We start from the raw sequence: 19,935 nt of genomic DNA on the forward strand, positions 1-19,935 counted from the left end.
CTATACAGCTTTTCTCAGCTGGATATTTGCATTGTAAATGCGCTGCTGTTTCCTTGGGGACGTGTCGTACAGTAATGTACAACTGTGAGGAGAATCCGCAGAGAGACGACCCTGACACCTGACATTAACATATCACTGTACAACTGTGGGGATTGCTATATACACTTTCACATGTTCATAACCCTCCCTTTTCATCCTTTTTTTACACTAATTATTTTGCTCTTCTCTCTGATGCTACATGCCAAATAGCAATTCACACAAATTTAGTTTTGTGATAACAGGAAACACCTGAGAAAATACAAGTTGGGATACTGGGATTTGTGGTTAGGAACAGATGGTTTTGTCTTGGGGTTAGGCAAGATTGTTTTTTACAGCTCTACATTCCTGTCTGTGTTGGATATGAAATTAAAAGTGTCTACGTTATCTTAACATTAACAGGATATTGGCTTTGACTCAAGGCATATTCAATCAGGAGGCAGGCCCGATGAGCATGATAAAAATTTTATTTTTGGTGGTGAACTGCTTGATATCAACAAAAAATAATTTGTTAATTTCTCAGTATTGCAGTGGTGATGTTTTATGTGTTGGATGGATGTCATTACAATCCCCTTTAAGCACATTTATACACAATGTTATAGCTGACTAGTCTATATTTGCGGCCTGTTTTAAGAGCTAATTTTGGACAATAGGAGAATATCTTGTTGAGTTTAAAGATTGGTATTCACTGACCTGACTATGTTGTTCAATCACTCCGCAAGACAAGCAATCACATGACTGGTCAAATGTATTTCAGATACATTCACCAGTCTATCTACTGTGATTGTATATCTACAGTACTTGGACATTTAGCTCCCATTGTGATTTCAGGTTTAAGCTAATAGCTCAACAGACATCGTTTTGCTCTTTTTGCAACTATCACAGTAATACTGCATTGACTACTGTAAATAACTACTACATACAGTGCAGTATACACTAGTATAGGTTATAAGATACTGTAGGCTGATAACATCATTTCCTGTCACCTGTGAGAGGAGTTGTGCTGCTAACACCAAGTAGCAAGCAAGTCCCAACACTCAGCTGCCATCTTGACACTTCCACCAGGAAGTTACTATGTGCTAACAAAATCAGGCTTCTATCTAAATCAATAGGGAGAAACATATAACTACCACTTTTAATGGTCAGTGAGGATTAAATAATTTGCTTGACTTTGCTTAAAAAGTACGCTTTGTTTTCCTGTAAGCGGTTTGTCTCCATCCTTTATCATCTCTTTTGTGTTAAGTATTTTTTTTGTATATCTTATAACGCCTCTAAATGGTGAATAATAAGCAAACAAATGTGATAAATGCAACATAGCACAGGCCAACTGGTTAATATACAGTGGCCTTACTTCTTTGCTGTAATTACAGCCAATTCTGCGACACTCGGCCCTGCTCACCTGTAGGGGAGTCTCCAAGGAGGCCTTTCCCCAGTTGGACAAGGCCTGGAGGTCGCAGAGACAAAGCTTTCTGCATCAGCAGCCTGGACGGGTCCCCGAGCAGACTAGAGACCTGAGGGGGAGAAAGAGGAGAGGAGGATGAGGAGCATGAACAGCAGGGAAGGAAATGGACAGAGGTGATCTGCAAAAATAGATAAGAGAGAAGGGAGACAAGGAAAGGGGTAGAGGAAAAAATAGAAACCAGGCTAATGTGGTAACACAGTTGTATACGACACTTGGGTGTCAGTTCTGAAGGATCACTATCCAGTTTCAAAAACAAGATAAAGTACTCAAAATATCATTGCGACTCAACTTAAGACTTCAGCAAACATTATAAAGATACACATGCAAATCTAAATTTCCTTTATAAACGAAGCCAACAGGCTGCATTTAGCTTCATTATACATTAAGTTCTGAAGATGAAAATATAACAGCACATATGCACATGCCCACAACTACGTTTGAACCTCACCACTAACCTATGCAAATCATCATTCACACACACACAAACAAACAAAACAGGTGTCTTACGCTACTGATGCGTTTGTCTTTGATGTGAAGAAGCTGTTGTTGTGCGAGCTGCATATGCAAAAGGTTTTGGAGGACGAGTCCATTACCAAGCATAGCACTCTGCAAAGTAAAAGAAAAACAGACATTACTATAAGCAAACAATATATACAGTATAACTATGAAAAACATCCTGCACAGATGTGGATGTTGATGTGGTTGTGACCTGGTGTGCCTTTCCCAGTGTGAGCAGAGCTGTGGTGAGAGGAGGTCTGAGGAATGGCAGGCTGGTGTGGCGCCCGTATTTGCCTGAAAACATCGAAAAACAACAAATAAATTAATCACTCAGCACCTCGATATGATTTACTTTAAAAACTTTTTTTTTTTTGCATTTACTTGTGGTTTAATCAATCACCTGAACACGCACGCACAGGCAGAATTATTAGTCAGACAACTGATCCATCAGTCATTTGTGGCACATTTCAAACAATTACACAACCTTCTGTTTTATAACAAGCACAAGTAAAGCAATACTGGGATATTATGTTGGTGGTGCACACAGCAAACAGCCTCCCCTCATACTTTCTCAAAGTTTAAATTACATTTTGATGTTGCAGACTTCATTGAAAAGAGGCTCAATCAAAAACAAAACAAAACAAAAAAACAGATACAGAAAACAAAAGCTGAGAAAATCTAAATTCAAACTTCTTCAAACAGTCTGTCTTTATTTAATCTTAATGCTCTTGACAGTCTAGTCAAGGAAACTGTCTCCAGCTTCTTTACCTGTCTGGCACTTTTCCACAGTCAGTGAGTGTTGACGTACTGATGAGGTGGTTATTAAAACATTCCCCAAACTGTAAACAACTAAAAAGGCTGTAAAATGCCCTGGAGTAAGACGTGACTTCACCGGATCTGCTTGTCAGCTCGATACAGAGTCTCTGTTGGTTCAGGGTCAAATACTTTATCAAGCTGGTTTTAAGGTGCACCAGTTTAAGGTTATTACTGTCTGTTCGAGGCTGTTTGCAGCCAGAGTGTGTAACTCAGTGACAGCTGATAGATGAGCAGACTGGTGGCTCTGCATGGAAAATGTATCATGATGTAATTTGCCCGAGGGGAAAATAAACAGGGGAGCAGATATTCTTTACATGAAAATGGCTGATCAATTATAAACTATTTAAATCCCATATTAACACAGTTTGACAGGATGACTGTTTACACTGTGGTCACCTATAATGGGGGTTTTTGCATTAATGTAGCATATCTGCCATACAGTACAGTACAGTATATCCAGTATGTGGTCTGCCTTGAGGAAAAAGCAGGTTTTCATACTGTTACTGATATAATAATCAGAATGACTGAGCTTGAGCTCAGCAGGTAGCCTGCATGTTATTGTTAGTTTTATGTTAACATTAATAGTGTGAGAAGCTTTTGTGCTTCTTTCCCCTGCCATTAAATTAATGTTTTTGGACCCATGCAGGTCCTTTCTCTCCAACTGCAGAGCTACTGTACTGTAACATGATGTGGTCTGTGTTTGCACTAGTCATCCCTGTGTGCTGCTTCAGTCCACAATCGTGAAAATGTCCATATATAAACTGTTATGACATTGAAATTGTGTTTTTTACTGGATGAACGGATACATTTAAAATTATTAATAAGTTATATCAACGTTTCCATTTTAGTTAACTAAGCAAACCACAGCCTGCAACCACATACAAACACATAAAATGACTATAGCAAGAGAAAGACTTTTATTCAAGACTTTTACTAATTCATTTTAGCACTTTTTGGCCAAAATGTTGATCTTGCATTGATGACAACTTGTTTGTGTTATACAGTACATATAACAAGTTTTACATTTGCCCACACGTTTGCAATGGCAGTTTTCCTACCAATGCTTTTTTCATTGCCTTTGATCTAACTGGTGTTCATGGCATTTCATCTTTTTCCAATTTGTAATCACTATCATGACTTTGTTGTTCAATACTGTTTCACTGCTGCTCTGAGTAAAAACCCCAAAGGCCAATGCTTTAATTAGAGGTGTGTTTAGTTTGCTGCATAGCTGTGATAAAGATTATGTGGTTGGTGAGAAATCTAGTGAACTGGTTACAGCCCCAATAACTTTCTACTCGTGAATAAACAAGTGTCCTGCTGCCTACACAGCTACAGCTTTTTCAAAACCTTCTGTGGGTTTCTCAAATACTCTAAACTAAACCAATTAAGTATTTATTTTTTCCCCTGCCAAGTAGGGACAATAATCAAACCTCAGCCACTGATTTTAACTAAAATGGTTCATGGGTTTCCAAAAATGTAGAAGAGTTTACCCACATTCACAAACCTGTAAACATCCATGTTCAGGGCCGAAAACCCCCCAAAATTACAAAGCATCTCTCACCTCCAGGCGAGTGTCGCCCTCTCCTTCCCATACACAGTACACACCCCTTTCTTTGACTTGTGTGCGTGAGCGTGTTACTTCTGAATCGCAAGGCCTCGTCATAATAAATGTAAGCGTCAATGCTAATGGTAGCTTCCTCCAGAATAGGTAGAGAAAGTTTAACATTTAATCAAGGACCTAATTTTAGACTTTAATTGTGCTTGCGCTTCTTTAAGAGAGCTCCCCCACCTCTCCCATCTTCTCTTCTTCCTGTTCTCATTTGTTCCGCTAATGTCACACGATTTCATTTTAATACCTGATTAGCCATTCATCAAATAATGAAGCCGTCGACTAAGTGATTACAGTATATAGGAGGGCCTAACAGAAGGACAGACTTGTACAGTGAAGCTCTGATTACAACTCAAGCTCCTCCGCGGAAATGCTACTTTAACAAGTTCAAGTCATTGATATGCTCTAAAATGAGATTATTCAATATGCAGCATGAATGCAGGTTTGATCCAACTGTACAGAAGAAAGCTATTATGAAAGTAATGTCTTCATTTTTGAGGTGCTGAGAGAATTACCCTAAAATCTATGTGAAACAGAAATAAAACAATGGCATGGAGCTGTACACAAATGTTGGTACAGTATACAGTACAGCTTTTACAATTTTTTTTTTGGTAACATACAATATTCTGTCTGAAATCAAACTTTCTGGAATAAAAAGTTCATTTTGTGTGTTGTATTTAATATAGTTTATTTCCATTTTTTCCACACTGCACTTTCAAAAAAAACTTTGCTGAGCCTCTTCTACATCACAATGTATATTTTAATTTAAGCAGGCATTTATAATTTGGAAAGTACAGTTTTTATTTTATTTTGTTGTTAAATTTTTTTTTTTACCAGTTTGTTTCACTTGCATTATAAAAAAAGTGCCAGATGTCACTGCAATTTCAGTGTTTTGCAGATTTTTTGACTTCTTATATTGCTGTTGTTTCGTTGTTGGATGACTATCTGACCTAAAAACCAACGCCTACAACTTTAAGTGGATCAGTTTTTCTCTATAGCTGCACCAGCTGATTTGTACCAAGACTCCTCTCAAGCGCATTACCATCCATCTCAGCCCTTACAGATCCTGTGTATCAGAGCAAGTTATGAAATTAATACTGTACTCTGTCAGTGCAAGGTTGTTGCACTTGAGCTATACGAACAAAGAAATAGAGCCATGGAGAAAATGATATGTTCTGATTGATCTATATGACAATGATATAATATCCCTAATAATATAATAAATCAATTAAGGTAACCTAGACTCATGCAACAATTATTGAACTGGTCTATGGGTCTACTGTATGGCCACAGAGCTCAGTTTAAAGACGAAGCAGACAGACAAAACATCTATCATCTATACCCAGGGGGTCTACTGTCTCATAATCAATCAAATGGCTCAGGAGCAGAAAGTTGATGGATAGATTAACGAGTCGAAAAACAATAAATCATCTACTTGTTAAGACTTGTCCATTAAGTGAATGAGCCTCCAAGATACTGTCCAACTGATATAAGGCGACAACCATAAGTTATGATCACATTACATTCACTCACTTGGCAGATGCTTTGATCCAAAGCAATGGACAACAATAAAGCTTCAAGGCTAAGTATTATTTGTTGGTCTGAGTATTATACGTTACAGTACATCACTAATGCTACTGTTTAATGAAGGAAAGACAAAATATTGGAGGAAGTTCTGTCAATATGATTTAAGACCTTTCAATATCTTCTAGCAGACCAGCAGCCTGATTACATATTCAGATTGTATTAAAGTGAGCAAAATGTTTTAGTTTTACGATTTGAAATTCAGTCAAACGACTCTTGTCACAGTCATACCTCCTCTTTTCCCAGTGTGGTACGGCCTCATGAGGATCTGCAGCGCAGCAGGGTTGGTCATACTGGTCAACAACTGGGCCAGGTTTGGTTCTGGTAACAGACCTTTCCTATTGCTCAGAATCTGGAGGAGAAAACAACACACATACACACACACACACACAAGTTAAAAGGAAGAAAAGTGGGACTGTGTGTGTGTGTGTGTGTGTGTGTGTGTGTGTGTGTGTGTGTGTGTGTGTGTGTGTGTGTGTGTGTGTGTGTGTGTATGTGTGTGTGTGTGTGTGTGTGTGTGTGTGTGTGTGTGTGTGTGTGTGTGTGTGTGTGTGTGTGTGTATGTATGAGCGCATTTATGCATGTGACTGCAGTACAGTGTGTGTTTTGATCTCGTCATTAGAAGCCCCTGATGGCTGTGGTAATCCTTACACTAGTTTTACATCATCAGAATATGTCTGCAATGTCAGCAGAGGGAAGCTGATCTGTGAGACAAAAGACAGAAAGCAAGCGAGAGATGGAGCACAACTGAGGTGGGGGTGAAACAAGACAGAGCAAGTTTGGAGTGGTGGTGGTGGTGAGTGTGTATCGAATGTTAAGAAAAAAAAATAGAGGTTGCCATTCAGACATGTTCTGTAATTCGTGTCTGTCCTTGAGCCACTTTTATTCTGAGGTTGAGGTGTGAATATAAGAAAAACAGGCTGCGAGTAACATACAAGAACCTTACATCTATACATTATATGATGTTTAGTAAAGAGTACAGTGTAAACCAGTGACAAGAGAAGTGCAGCTTTAAAGGCACTTTGAAACCAAAGCATGGTTTCAACATGGTTTAATTTCTTCTTATTACAAATTGCATGACAGAAAACAAATCAATACTGAGAGTGTAATACTCAAAACTCTGCATTTGAATCCTTGTGTCATCAAGAACTGTGTGGGTGTGGTTTGAGCAGATTTCAATGGCAGCACAGGAAGCCAACCGCCTTACAACTGTCACATTTACACCCTTATTGGTGCACAAAAACGTGACATCAGCTTGTTTCTTTATTCCCCCACCATCTTCAAAAACAGGTTTTCGAGGCCTTTAAAGACCTTGCCTACATCATGTGACAGACTTCATTGCAAAGATACATACCGTGAACCCATGAGTGAAGAGAAAAGTTTAAAAAGATACAAGTGTTACAGGTTTCACGTATGAAAGGGCGATATCAAGTCAGTCTGGAGGAAAGAGTGGCGCTGCAATTTCTGGGTTGGACAAATTTTCTATTCTTACAAAAGTGTGTCGCTCTCACAGCTCAGAAGTGTCTCTTCAAAGTCACATGCTACTTCAAGATGATCTTTGATCAAAGTGCACCAATTCGAGCTTCAATCTTGTCACTTGTGATTGGCTCACAACGTCTGTGCGTATACAGTCTTTTGGGTACTTTCACTGCACCGTCGCCGTTTTTATTTCCCATTTTGAAGAAATTTCTCCTAAGACATTTCTTCCTTTATTGGACAGCTGACAGTAAAGAGACAGATGATGAGGGGAGCATGTGGTTGCATGGTCTTTGGCTACCAGAATGCCCCACTTGTACTCAACTTCTGAGGCGTAAATAGGAAGAGGAAATAAATGTCTGATCCACTGGCAGAAGAGTTACTGACATGTTTTCAGCCGGCAGGTTTTTCTTCCCTTATGTGTTGCATTTAATAGGTCTCACAATGTTACTGTGGCTGCGTGTCACATTTAATTCCTCTCTTACTACACATAAAATACCTTTAGAGACAGACTCTGTGTTTCCCCTTTTACCAGTAAAAAGCTTATATTTGATTTGACATGAGCTAAATTTCCTGGAACTAAACTGATCTCTGCTGACTTATACTGTAATGGGAAGACATACTGTAAGGCACATTCCCAAATATGAATTCAATCACTCATTAAGCTGACTGAAATGAAATCCTATTGAATTTGTCTGCGTCAACTCGAATGGAGCAGTGTTTGCTTTGGTAGATCCTCTGCAGCACTGACAGTGTGACAGCAGCGCTTGCTGACTGGCCCAAAGATACGGCTATTTAAAACAACATTAGCAGGATGGTGGTGATATTTCCTCCTCGTCTGCCCCTGAGCCACAGCATGACCGCAGCTCAAGTCAACCTTGTTTCCTCCCTGTCACATCCGGAGGAGAGAGCATTACTGACGGGAGGGACGGAGTGTGTTTGACTCCAGCCTGTCAGCGAGAGTGAGAGAGAGGGAGACGAGAGTGTGGAGCGCACATACAGTATGTGATTTTGTGTGTTTCAGCAACGAAAACTGGTGTTCGCATGTGTGCGCGCATGTGTATGTGTGTGTCGATGTTGAACAAGGCCAGTCATAGCTGACAGCGTCTTTCAAGGGAAGGCACAGAGAGAGAGAGAAAGAGAGAGAGGGGAGGATGACAGGAGGAGGAGGAGGAGGAGGAATGCTCTCTCGTTTCTTTTTCTTTCGGCTTGAGAAAATGTCAGCATGCATCAGTCTGTTTGGCTACTGGCACAAAATCCAGCCACACACCCACACACTAACACACACACGCCAGGGAGGTAAGGAAGCCGCGAAGAAGGGAAGGTGAGAAGTATCACGAAAGGAGAGGGATTGAGGGAGAAGAAAGGAGGGAGGGAGGAGGGAGGAGGAGGAGGAGGCGGCCATCTGGTCCTCAGCGTTTACACTGCCTCAGAGAACTGTAGCCGGGAGTGGGCCTTGATCTCTTTCTGAAGGTCTGATGTTTCTTTCACAGGCTGCTCACATTCACTTCAGTAATCTTAAAGGAGCCTTGGAGCACTAATGCAACCTCACAGTCCTCTCAGGCTCTAAACACTTTCTGTCTCTCCACCTCTTCTCTCTGCGAGTCCATTTCCCCATCAATCCTTACTTTTCTTTCACTGAATTCATGTCTTCCCTCATGTCACGTCAGCCTTATCTTCCTCAGCTAATTTATTCCGAAACACATTTTCTCTCTCTGTGTCTTTTCATCCTCTTCGTTGCAATTAGGACTGTGACCGTTACTGCTCTGCCTTTCAACCTGTAATTTTCAACCCATCCATCTCAAGGCTACAACCTCTTAAACTGCACCTGACAATTCTTCTTCTGCAACAGCTGTGGTTCTATTTCATTCTTCCTGACCGCCAGAGACGGTATGAAATACCTGGATAAGCATCACGCGCATGCGCAGATCGAGACATAATACCAACAAAGTCATGTGACCTGGGTGACGTAAGCGACCTGATAAAAGGGGCAGGCACCCAGAAATCGTCTCCTTTTCATCTTCTCGCCTTAGCGCACACACAGGTTGTTGTTGTTGTTAGCTTGCCGCATACGCCAGTAGCCTCGTAACCACGACCGGTTGGAGCTACGGTTTCGTCCTCCAGAGGCTGCGTATCCGGCGCTCATCCCCGCTGTGCATATCCGACCACTGCTCGGACTGCGACAGGTAAGTAGCTTGTTTTTCATCGCCGGCGGGCGTGCTTCATCCCCGCTAAGTGCCTCCGCTCAGCTGGGTTGATTACCTCGTTTGTTAGCCATCTAGCTTCCTGCTACTGCTGCCCTCGTGAGGTGTTTTTCTCCTCCCTAACGGCTGTTTCGGTGGTTAGCAAACACTACCTACGGTGCTAAAAATTATTTAAAAAAAAAAAAAAAAAAAAGTCTCCGGTCGGGCTAGCGGAGTTTTTTCGCTCTGTTGCTACATCGTTAGCTTGTTTGTAGCGGAGTGTTTCTCGCTCTGTTGCTACAACTTCGGCTTCACGCACTACAGGTGCTGGGTTGACGGACTCGTAGCCGAGTGTTACTCGCTCTGCTGCAGCGCCGCTACCCGCTGGTGCTATTTTTTCACTGTGACACGGTGCTGGGCTGGTTGTAGCTGGGTGTTCTCGCCCTGCAGCTACACCGCTCACCTTTCGGCGTCACTTGCTGATTTATTGTGGACTGTATTGAGTGTTCCCGCTCAACTGCCATACTACAGCCTCTGTAGCTATGTTGTGTGTTTGCACCTCCTGCATGGCTCCTCTGAGCCCAGAGGATGGCCATGACAAATGCCCTTCGTGTCTCGGCATTGAACACCTTAAGCAAGCACTGACTGAAGGCGCTTGCATTAATTGCACCTGCATGCCATTAGCAGAAAGGACTGCGAGGTTGGCTAAACTTGATAAAAGCTTTGCTGGGGCTGGGTTACCCCCTTCCGGCGGCCCCAAGCGCCGCGGACACACACATGACGATGCCCCCGTCACTAAGAAGAAACGGACAGGCGATGAACCCTTGGCCCTTAAAGTGGACACTTTGGCCTCTGAGTTTGCCCAGATTAAGGCCCTCCTCCTTAGTCTGCAGACTGGTGGTCCCTCGGATGCTTGCACCGCTGCCTCAGAACCACCGCTTGAAAGGCCATCACGGAGCTACGCTGAGGGTGATAGCCTAGCTTCTTTGCCCCAGGTGGCTAGCCAGCAAGACGAGGACACGCTCTCTATTGCGGCCTCTGGGAATCTTTTTACTGACGATGAAGCAGGGGGACAGGAGGAACTGGAGGGAGGATCCCCCCCTCCCTCTGTGACAGACTCTCATGAGTCGGGTGCAGACTCGTTGAGGGACGCTGAGGCCAGTCTTTCTACAGTTAAACAGGCCATCCAACTGGCCATCTCTCGGCTTGGGTTAGATACTGCCCCTGTGGAGGCTGCTCCCTCTAATGCTTTCTTCAAACATGCCCCTCAACCATCTTCCTTCAGGGTTCCACCCTCTGAGCCATACATCACTGAACTTCAGAGATGTTGGCCAGACCCCAAGACTTTCCTTCACCTGCCAAGTGACTGCAGAGCTCTGGCTGCCATGAGGGACGCCGACCAATATGGTCTGGATCAGATGCCTACCGTTGATGCCTCAATCGCTTCTCTGATAGTGTCTCCTGATGAAGCTCTCAGACCTGATGCCCGTTGTCCACGCCCACAGTGTAGGATAACTGATGACCTCCTTACTAAGAGCTATGATATAGCGGCTCGGATGGGGCGTATTGGTAACTCCCTTTCCCACCTGGTTCTGGCTCTGTCACAGACTCTCCAGACTGCTGGAGCAGATGCTCAGGCACAAGGCCTCAGTGATGCTTCACTCCAGGCGTTTGCCTTCATGACCAGAGAGCTTGGGAGACTGATGTCCACCTTGACCTTGGCGCGGCGCCAAGTGTGGCTTGCCCAGTCCCCCTTGTCGGAAGCATGTAGGAAGACACTCCGCACGCTACCTGTCATTCCAGGCCAGATGTTTGGACCTGCGGCCCAGCAGGCTTTGGAGCGCAGTGTGCAGGTGAATAAAGTTAAGCAACAGTTTGCTGACTTACGCCAGGCACCATTGCCTAGACCAAGGCACGCTAGTGCTCCCCGCTCTGCGGCCAATGTTCAGGGTGAATCAAGAGCCGGCCGCCCCGCGTCCCAGCAGGGCCGCTTCCATAGGGCCCCTCAGCAGCCTGCCTTTCGGGCGCCTAAAGACAGGGCGCCCAGGTACGGTCCACCTGCGGACCGAAACCCCAAGCTGCCCAGAGGCCGCGGGGGTCGGACCTGACTGCCTAGATCCGGGCGCCAGCCGTTTCTCCCCACAACATCTAGGCCAGTGGGAGGCCCTGACCTCAGACCCTTGGGTGTTGTTGACTCTTTCCAAGGGTTACAGTGTTCAGTTCAGGCGTCGACCCCCCAAGTTCAGCGGGGTCAGAATGACTGTGGTCAAGGACCCCCTAAGGTCTCTGGCTCTCGAACGGGAGATTTCGGTGCTTCTGGAGAAAGGCGCCATCGAGTGTGTAAAAAGTTCAGATCGAATGAGAGGGTTCTATTCGACTTATTTCCTTGTTCCGAAGAAGGACGGGGGTTTTCGCCCCATCCTCGATCTCAGACGACTGAACCAGTTCATAAAGGTTCTTCGTTTTCATATGCTTCGCACAGCAGACGTTCTTCAGGTGGTCTCAGAGGGAGATTGGTTCACAAGCATCGATCTGAAGGATGCCTATTTTCATGTGCCAGTTGCACCGCACCACAGACAGTTCCTTCGTTTTGCCTTCAAGGGACGGGCGTACCAGTTCCGTGTTCTCCCCTTCGGACTCTCACTCGCCCCTCGCATCTTCACCAGATGCATTGCGGCAGCACTTTCGCCGCTGCAGAGCAAGGGCGTTCGTATTCTGCCATACTTGGACGACTGGCTCATATGCTCCGCGACTCGCGAGCAGGCCATTCGCGACACAACGTGTCTTTTGACCCATGTGAACCAGTTGGGTCTTACTGTGAATTTCGCAAAGAGCTGTTTAGTTCCCAGTCAACGGGTCGTGTTCATCGGGGTTGTCCTCGACTCGGTGATGATGAAGGCCTTTCCTTCCCCACAGAGGGTGGACGACATTCTCAACCTTGTCTCACGTGTTCGGAAAGGTGTAAGGTTGACATATGGTCTGTTTCTCCAGCTGCTGGGAAAATTGACAGCTGCATCAGCGGTCGTCCCCCTGGGACTCCTCTCACTGCGCCCCTTGCAGGTGTGGGTCAATGGTTTGGACCTCGACCCCAAGAGGCACCAAGGCAGGATGGTGGTGGTCTCAGGCAAGTGCCTCCAGTCTCTCAAACCCTGGAGAAGCAGGGCCTATCTCTCCAGCGGTGTTCCCTTGGGTTCTCTTCCTTCCCGTCGGGAGGTGGTGGTAACAGATGCCTCCCTCTTGGGCTGGGGCGCTGTTTGGAACCACAGGACGGTCAGGGGTACCTGGAGTCCTCAGCAGAGACTCCAGCACATAAATGTGTTGGAATTGCGTGCGGTACACTTAGCCCTCAGGCACTTCCTTCCCTTCTTGGAAGGGAGGCATGTACTCGTTCGCTCAGACAACACCTCGACGGTTTATCATGTAAACCACCAAGGGGGAACCAGGTCCAGACATTCCCTACGGGAGGCTCAGTGGCTCCTTCACTGGGCCTCACCTCGCCTTGCGAGTCTCAGGGCGATGCACTTACCGGGTGTGCTGAACACAGCCGCAGACATGCTTTCCCGCCAAAAGCCTCCTCCGGGGGAGTGGAGGCTGAACCCCACGGTGGTTCAGATGGTATGGGAGAGGTTCGGCAGAGCGGAGGTCGACCTATTCGCCTCAGCAGCGTCAACGCACTGTCTGCTGTGGTTCTCCCTCTCGGAACCAACCAGCCCGTTGGGGCAGGATGCTCTGGCACACTCCTGGCCAGACCGCCTCCTGTATGCCTTTCCTCCAGTCCCACTGCTCATGTTGACGCTTCACAGGATAGACAGGAGCAATCACTCAGTGTTGCTGGTGGCTCCCTTCTGGCCCGGGAGAATATGGTTTCCTCTTCTCCATCGGCTTCTCAACGGGGTACCTTGGCCCCTCCCACGGAGGCAGGATCTCCTGTCGCAGTTGGGGGGGAGCATTTGGCATCCTCAACCGGAACGCCTCCAGTTGCATGTCTGGCCCCTGAAGGGCCGGACTCGTTGCTGAATCTTTGTGATCAGGCTGTCGTCCAGACCGTAGTCAGTGCTCGTGCACCCTCGACTAGGCTGCTGTATGCCAACCGATGGAAACTCTTTGCTGGTTGGTGTGGTGGTCAGAATGTGGACCCAGAGCATTGCTCTGTACCTGTACTGCTCGGATACCTGCAGACGTTGCTGGATAAGGGGCTCTCTGCCTCTACTATAAAGGTGTATGTTGCTGCCATCTCTGCTCGACATGCCTTTGTGGATGGTCAATCTGTGGGATCACATGCTCTGGTGGGCAGGTTTCTCAAAGGTGCTCTCCGATTGCGGCCTCCACATGCTGTTAGGGTGCCTTCTTGGGATTTGCCTGTCGTCCTGGAAGCCCTGTGTTCTCCTCCATTTGAGCCCCTGGAACACGCTGACCTCAGGTGGCTGTCTTGCAAGACTGCTTTTCTTCTCGCTGTTACATCTGCGAAGCGGGTTGGTGAGCTTCATGCCCTGTCTATCGCCAGTGAGTGTTTGCGGTGGAATCCTGATGGATTGGGGGTTACTATGTGGCCTAACCCCTCTTTCCTACCAAAGAGGCTTTCTGCTTTTCATGTTAATCAACCTATCAGTTTGGTGGCTTTTGCCCCAGAGTCGGGTGTGGAGGAACTACCTCCTGGTGTCACCTTTCTTTGTCCTGTTCGCGCCCTGAAACAGTACATTGAGGTTTCTGCTGGTTTTCGTAAGTCTGATGCTCTGTTTGTCTGTCATGGAGGGCACAGGAAGGGTTGTGCCTTGTCCAAACAGAGGCTCTCGCATTGGGTTGTTGATACCATAGCTCATGCATACAGGCTCGGGGGCCTTCAGATCCCCCCAGTGAAGTGTCATTCAACCAGGAGCGTCTCCACGTCGTGGGCTGCTTTGAAGGGTGTTCCACTGAATGACATCTGTGCTGCAGCTGCGTGGGCTTCTTCCTGTACCTTTGCCCGCTACTACAGAGTCAATGTCGCCGCTCCCCATCCTGTGGCGGCAGCTGTCCTGTCTGTTCCTTCGGTCTGCAACTGAATCTCGGTGAGTGCGGATTCCTCATGACTTTTTTGGTATGGGTCATCCAGGTATTTCATACCGTCTCTGGCGGTCAGGAAGAATGAAATAGAACGAGAGTTACGGATGTAACTAAGGTTCTATGAATTCTGGATGACCGCCAGAGTTCGTTGTCACTCGGAATCTTGACGAGAAGATTCTGTAGGAGACGATTTCTGGGTGCCTGCCCCTTTTATCAGGTCGCTTACGTCACCCAGGTCACATGACTTTGTTGGTATTATGTCTCGATCTGCGCATGCGCGTGATGCTTATCCAGGTATTTCATACCGTCTCTGGCGGTCATCCAGAATTCATAGAACCTTAGTTACATCCGTAACTCTCGATTCAAAAAAGAAAAGAAAAGCAGAGACAGACACCACAGTCTGTCACTCTCCATCAAAAATGATGGTGCAGCAGTTTTCGGTAAATCATCCATTTTTAGTGCTTTAATGTAATGTAATGTGCCTGTCAATGAATACAGGACATTTTCTGTAAATTAGATTTAGGGGGTTGGACTCAGAGACTTTCAAAGTTACAAGTTCTGACTCTTATTTGTAGCTTTCCATGAGCTCAATTAGTGTGATCTAAAATATTTATCACCAGATGTGAGTCAAACAGTAAGCTGTAATGGTTTTCCATTGCCTATGGGTAAGTCATAATGAATCATCAATCTGCAATGCATGTGACAATAAAAATTGAAGATTTCCATGTGACGGGAGAAACACTGCTGTGTTTTTCTGCTTATAGGCTGCTCAAGAGAAAATATGCAAAAATATTCCAAATTATTACTGACACTGTGAACGAGTGCCTTTATTAACTTTGGGTTATTAGACTTAATTGGACTTGATGGAAGGTCATATTGGTATATTGTACTGTACGGGTTGATGAAGCTGATTAAAGGAAGCCACCTCTTGCAGATGAGAGCTGCTTGGAATAACACAGTGGGTTGATGTAACAAATGAGACATTTAAAAGATCAAAACCTTGGTTTCTTAACAAAAATGTTTTAAGTTAAAAGAATATGTTAAAAAATCTAAAATGAAATTCAATAAGTGATGAAAGACGGTCATGAAAAAGTGTATTAATAAAAGATCTTGAGCTTTCATGTCTTTAAATAGGGAGTTGTGAACAGGTGGCTGAATGAGACTACAGGATGGTACTGTAAACTTTGTCATGCTTAACGTGAAAACTGATCCTCTCACTTTCATAGCCTTGTTATGTTTACTCTCTCACTCCTGTAAACTAGTAGTAACTCTATAAGAGGAGAGGCTTGTGTATGCACACTGAATCAAATGACAAGTTGGAGTCCTCATGGTGGTGACACTGAAGTCATGAGACTGTGGTGTTGTTTGTTTATAGCCTAACATTAATTTTTTGCCTCTGGCGATTAGACTTCAGGAATAAAAACGGTGGCACTGATTTGTGAAGATTATCTTGCTGAACAAAGTGTGTAATTCTATTTCAAATATTCTCTTCTTTCCAAAAATGTGTTACTCTCTGCAATAATCTAAAAAAACAGAGACTGGGGTACAGAGAAAGAGAGATAGTTCAGGATGCATCTAAGTATTGTCCTCAAATGTAGTACTGCAACATTTTTAGATGCAGTTTCTAGGAAAAAATGTCATTTTAAATTTTGAGCCAGTACAGCAGCAGTCTAAAACCTGTTCACACTGTCTCACTGCCTTACATAAACATGGCAGAAACACATTGCTGCTCTGACTGATTTTGACTGTGAAAGCATGACAGTCTATAATGTTTTTAAATCCACTTTTGAATTGAATTTTCTATCTAAATTATGCATCTCTGCATCCACAGTTATACATAAACAAGTACAGTTGCTTCTCTTCGAATGATTGGACACTCTCACTTATATTTGCATCTTTTGGAGCAAGTTTGCAGGGGTGCATATATTTGAATGTATGTCTGTTTGTATGAATGTCATACTGTGTCGCAGGCTGTGAGTTTGGTTTATTTCAGGCAGCAGGAGACAGTGGAGGAGCCCAATCAGTCTATACAACTATAATTATCATGTCAGCGCTTCTCCGCTACCACAGCACTGTGTAGGAGGGACACCACGGCTACAAAGACTATCTCAGCTGGCGGGTGTTCATGCATGTGCACTATGTCAAACCTCTGTATATCTCAACATTGGATGTGCAATAACCAGTTGGTGGCAGCGTTTCAATTAAAAGTAGCTGTGACACTGTCAGATTAGTTGTGTGTTCATGTGGAAGTATGGGAAGTCTGATGTTTTGGTGACACTATGTATGGAGTTCCAGATTTGAGGAAATGTATGGGGGTGTTACTGTATTTTTCCTGAATATATTATTCTACTCACATAACAGTGGAACTGAATCTTAAAGAGGAACTAAGCAGGATTTTTCCCCTGGCCATGCTACATTTTTACCTTCATTAAAAAAGCTCTGGAGTAATTGTGATAGTTAACTACAGTACTGTACATGACTTGTGACTTGTTACCAGTGAGAATGGAGGCTCTCTGCCTTCCACCTGGTGTCTCATGGCTGAAAACCAACCTTGCAACATCAGTGTGGTACTTGGCTGCTGCCCCGGTGTCCCAGCGGCACCGCGACACAAACATGCTCCGCAACCCCTAATCTTTTGTTTGTCACAGTTACAGTAGGACTACACAGATATACGTGTAACATCGTATATGTTATATAACGTTATCCACCGCTCCATGTATTGATTTTTCGCCGGCTTCGTTGTTAACAAATGCACATGGCTGAGAGGAGGGTTAGCAAAACAGCGGAAAAGCGACCAGACTTGCATAGTTCCTCTTTAAGCGGATCCACTCATTTTGGTCAACACTAGGGATGCACATTTTGAATTTTTTTTCTGACCGATAACCGACGCTCGTTAACCGATTATTAACCGTTAACCGATAAGATTAAGTGCTTTTGCCGTTAAATACACACGTGCGCCGCGACAGCTGATCAGTGCGCTCTGTCTCAGCTGATCGCGCTCTGGAGGTTAGATCGTCCAATGTAGAACTGTTTTTATACAAAGTGCAGCCAAACACCAGGCTGAAGGAACAGCAGAGCTCCTCTGACAGCTCCTCTGTGGAGCTGCAGGAGAGCTGCAGCTGAACAGGCTGGAGAGCAGCGACGTTTTTTTTTTTTTTTTCCCAGCGCCGTTGTTACAGGTGATTCATATCTATGTCCGTGTAGCTACATTTATTGTCTGATCTTCCTTCATGGGGGCTGCTGCTGCACAAACTGTCAGTCCTCCTGTGTAACTTTTTGCTGCGAAATATGACTGAAGGCACGTGAAGTCTGCACGTGTCGACACGCCCTAATGAGATGACGCCATAAGGAGCTAATAAAATAAATAAATAACCGATAGTATTAATCGGTCAAAGTTCTTGTTATCGGTTAAACGGTTAATCATGCGCATCCCTAGTCAACACTGTTTTGCTTGCGCTGTAACAGCTCTTTACAAATCAGTACAAGTGACTGCTAGTTAAAGCAGACAACTTGTGTGCACTACTATCCTCACACATACTTTTTGTATCTGTATATCTGACACAACCTTTATAATCAGACCATATTTCTCCTATCGTCCTTTTTGCCTTGCCAGATGCTACAAATCCAGCTCAGCTATAATTTCTGTAATCACTTACTGCTCCTGCAGCTGCTACTATTCATGAAGTGTCCATCTATAGGGTCAAGTCCAAGTTCCCACAGGAGGAAGTTCTTATTGCCACTTATGGAAGTTTCTCCACACAGGATCTCTGGAGCTCAGCCAGACAGACTGTCAGGTTCTTGGTCAACTCTGTTACGTAAAACACTTCTCCTTAGATTGCTCCCTGTGGCAGCCAGTTTTAAGAAGAGCCCTGGTTGTTCAACACTGTTTCCACTGAAGAGTTATGAAGACCACTGTAGGGAACAGTATTAAATGTTCTTCTGCAATGAGGCCTCCCCAGAGCAGATCTGTACCTCAACATAATCCTGTCTCTGATCTCTGCTCTGCATGAAGCTCCTCCCACCTCATAGTTTGGTTCTTACTCTGATATGCATAAGTCATCTGTGAAACCTTATGGATAAATCAAGTTTAATCAATTTAGCTCAGGTGGACTCCAATCAAGATGAAAAAATATCTCAAAGATGATCAGGAGAAATGTGAGAAACCTGAAATAAATTTATATTTAAATTTAAATGTATGCACAGGGACCAGCTGTTTCAGTTCAGTTCAGTTCAGTTCAGGGTGAAAGTATTACTCTCCATACATCAAGAACAAAGAAGAACAGCTGTTGGACGCCATTCATTTGGAAAATGAATTTAAGTTTGATTAAACGTATATTGAGTAGTAACTATAAATTAAATTTTCCTATTCTTACATCCTTTTTTGTTGTTGTTGAGCAGCACTTTTCTGTCCTGTTTGGTCTTGCTCTGTTTTATGTCGTCAGGTTTTGTTTTGTATGTTCGTTTTGGTCAGTGGTGTTACATTGTATGTTTCTACATTTGTACTGTATGTCATTGCCTGTTTCCATTAAATAAAAAAATTAAAATTAAAAAAAATATGTATACATATTTTAGCAAAAGGCTTCAACATAAGGGTTGTCGACACTTTCTAAATGCACTGTTTACAGTATACGGTATGTGTCTGTGTGAATGTAACATGATGGGCTGTGCCGCTGTTGTGCGCTTTGTACTCACCATACCCTGGGCAGCGATGAGTGCAGCCAGGGTGCTTCTCCCTGAGGTGCCAGGGGTGCAGAGTGACAGACGGACCTCCTGTCCTCCAACCAGAGTTCGGTCCATCTCTATCAGCACGGCCTCGGCCTGCTCGGCGCTCTCATACTCGACCACGCCAAAACCCCGGACTGGGCTGCCCTCATCCTGAGCAAGCTGGGAGCCATAAAAATGCATTGAAATTGTCAAAACAAACTCTTTTCAATGAATGCTACAACTTTTTAAATAGAAATTTCTTTCAAAACTTCAAAAAAACAAAAACATTTTATGCAACTTTGTAATTTGCTTTTCGTATGAGGTGATACCAAAGGCTAGAAAGGCTGTTCACAAAGTCACAAATCTTAACACAGGGTGAAATAATTGGTATTGATTAGCTCCACTCTCAACCGCCCACTTCACTTATTCACGCACATACATACAATGAATTGTGCTTATTTTGTGCTTCAGGGAAACTTCACTTACTGCCTAGCTTATTTACCCAATAACATTATTCATGCTTG

General features: G+C 44.3%; 1 protein-coding gene across 1 annotated transcript in view; it reads right to left on the minus strand.

Moving 5' to 3' along the window:
* raver2 (ribonucleoprotein, PTB-binding 2) overlaps positions 1-19,935 on the minus strand; it is a 100,538-nt gene that overhangs the window by 11,491 nt on the left and 69,112 nt on the right. The window contains exons 5-9 of the mRNA XM_085774882.1: positions 19,400-19,591; positions 6,237-6,357; positions 2,208-2,290; positions 2,006-2,104; positions 1,436-1,547 (exon numbers count right to left, since the gene is read on the minus strand). Of these exons, the coding sequence (XP_085631008.1) occupies positions 1,436-1,547; positions 2,006-2,104; positions 2,208-2,290; positions 6,237-6,357; positions 19,400-19,591 (607 nt within the window). The remainder of the gene's footprint in view (positions 1-1,435; positions 1,548-2,005; positions 2,105-2,207; positions 2,291-6,236; positions 6,358-19,399; positions 19,592-19,935) is intronic.

The sequence above is a fragment of the Trachurus japonicus genome, chromosome 4 (assembly GCF_045865225.1).
Source record: "Trachurus japonicus isolate A0001 chromosome 4, Traja_1.0".
Classification (NCBI taxonomy): Eukaryota; Metazoa; Chordata; class Actinopteri; order Carangiformes; family Carangidae; genus Trachurus; species Trachurus japonicus.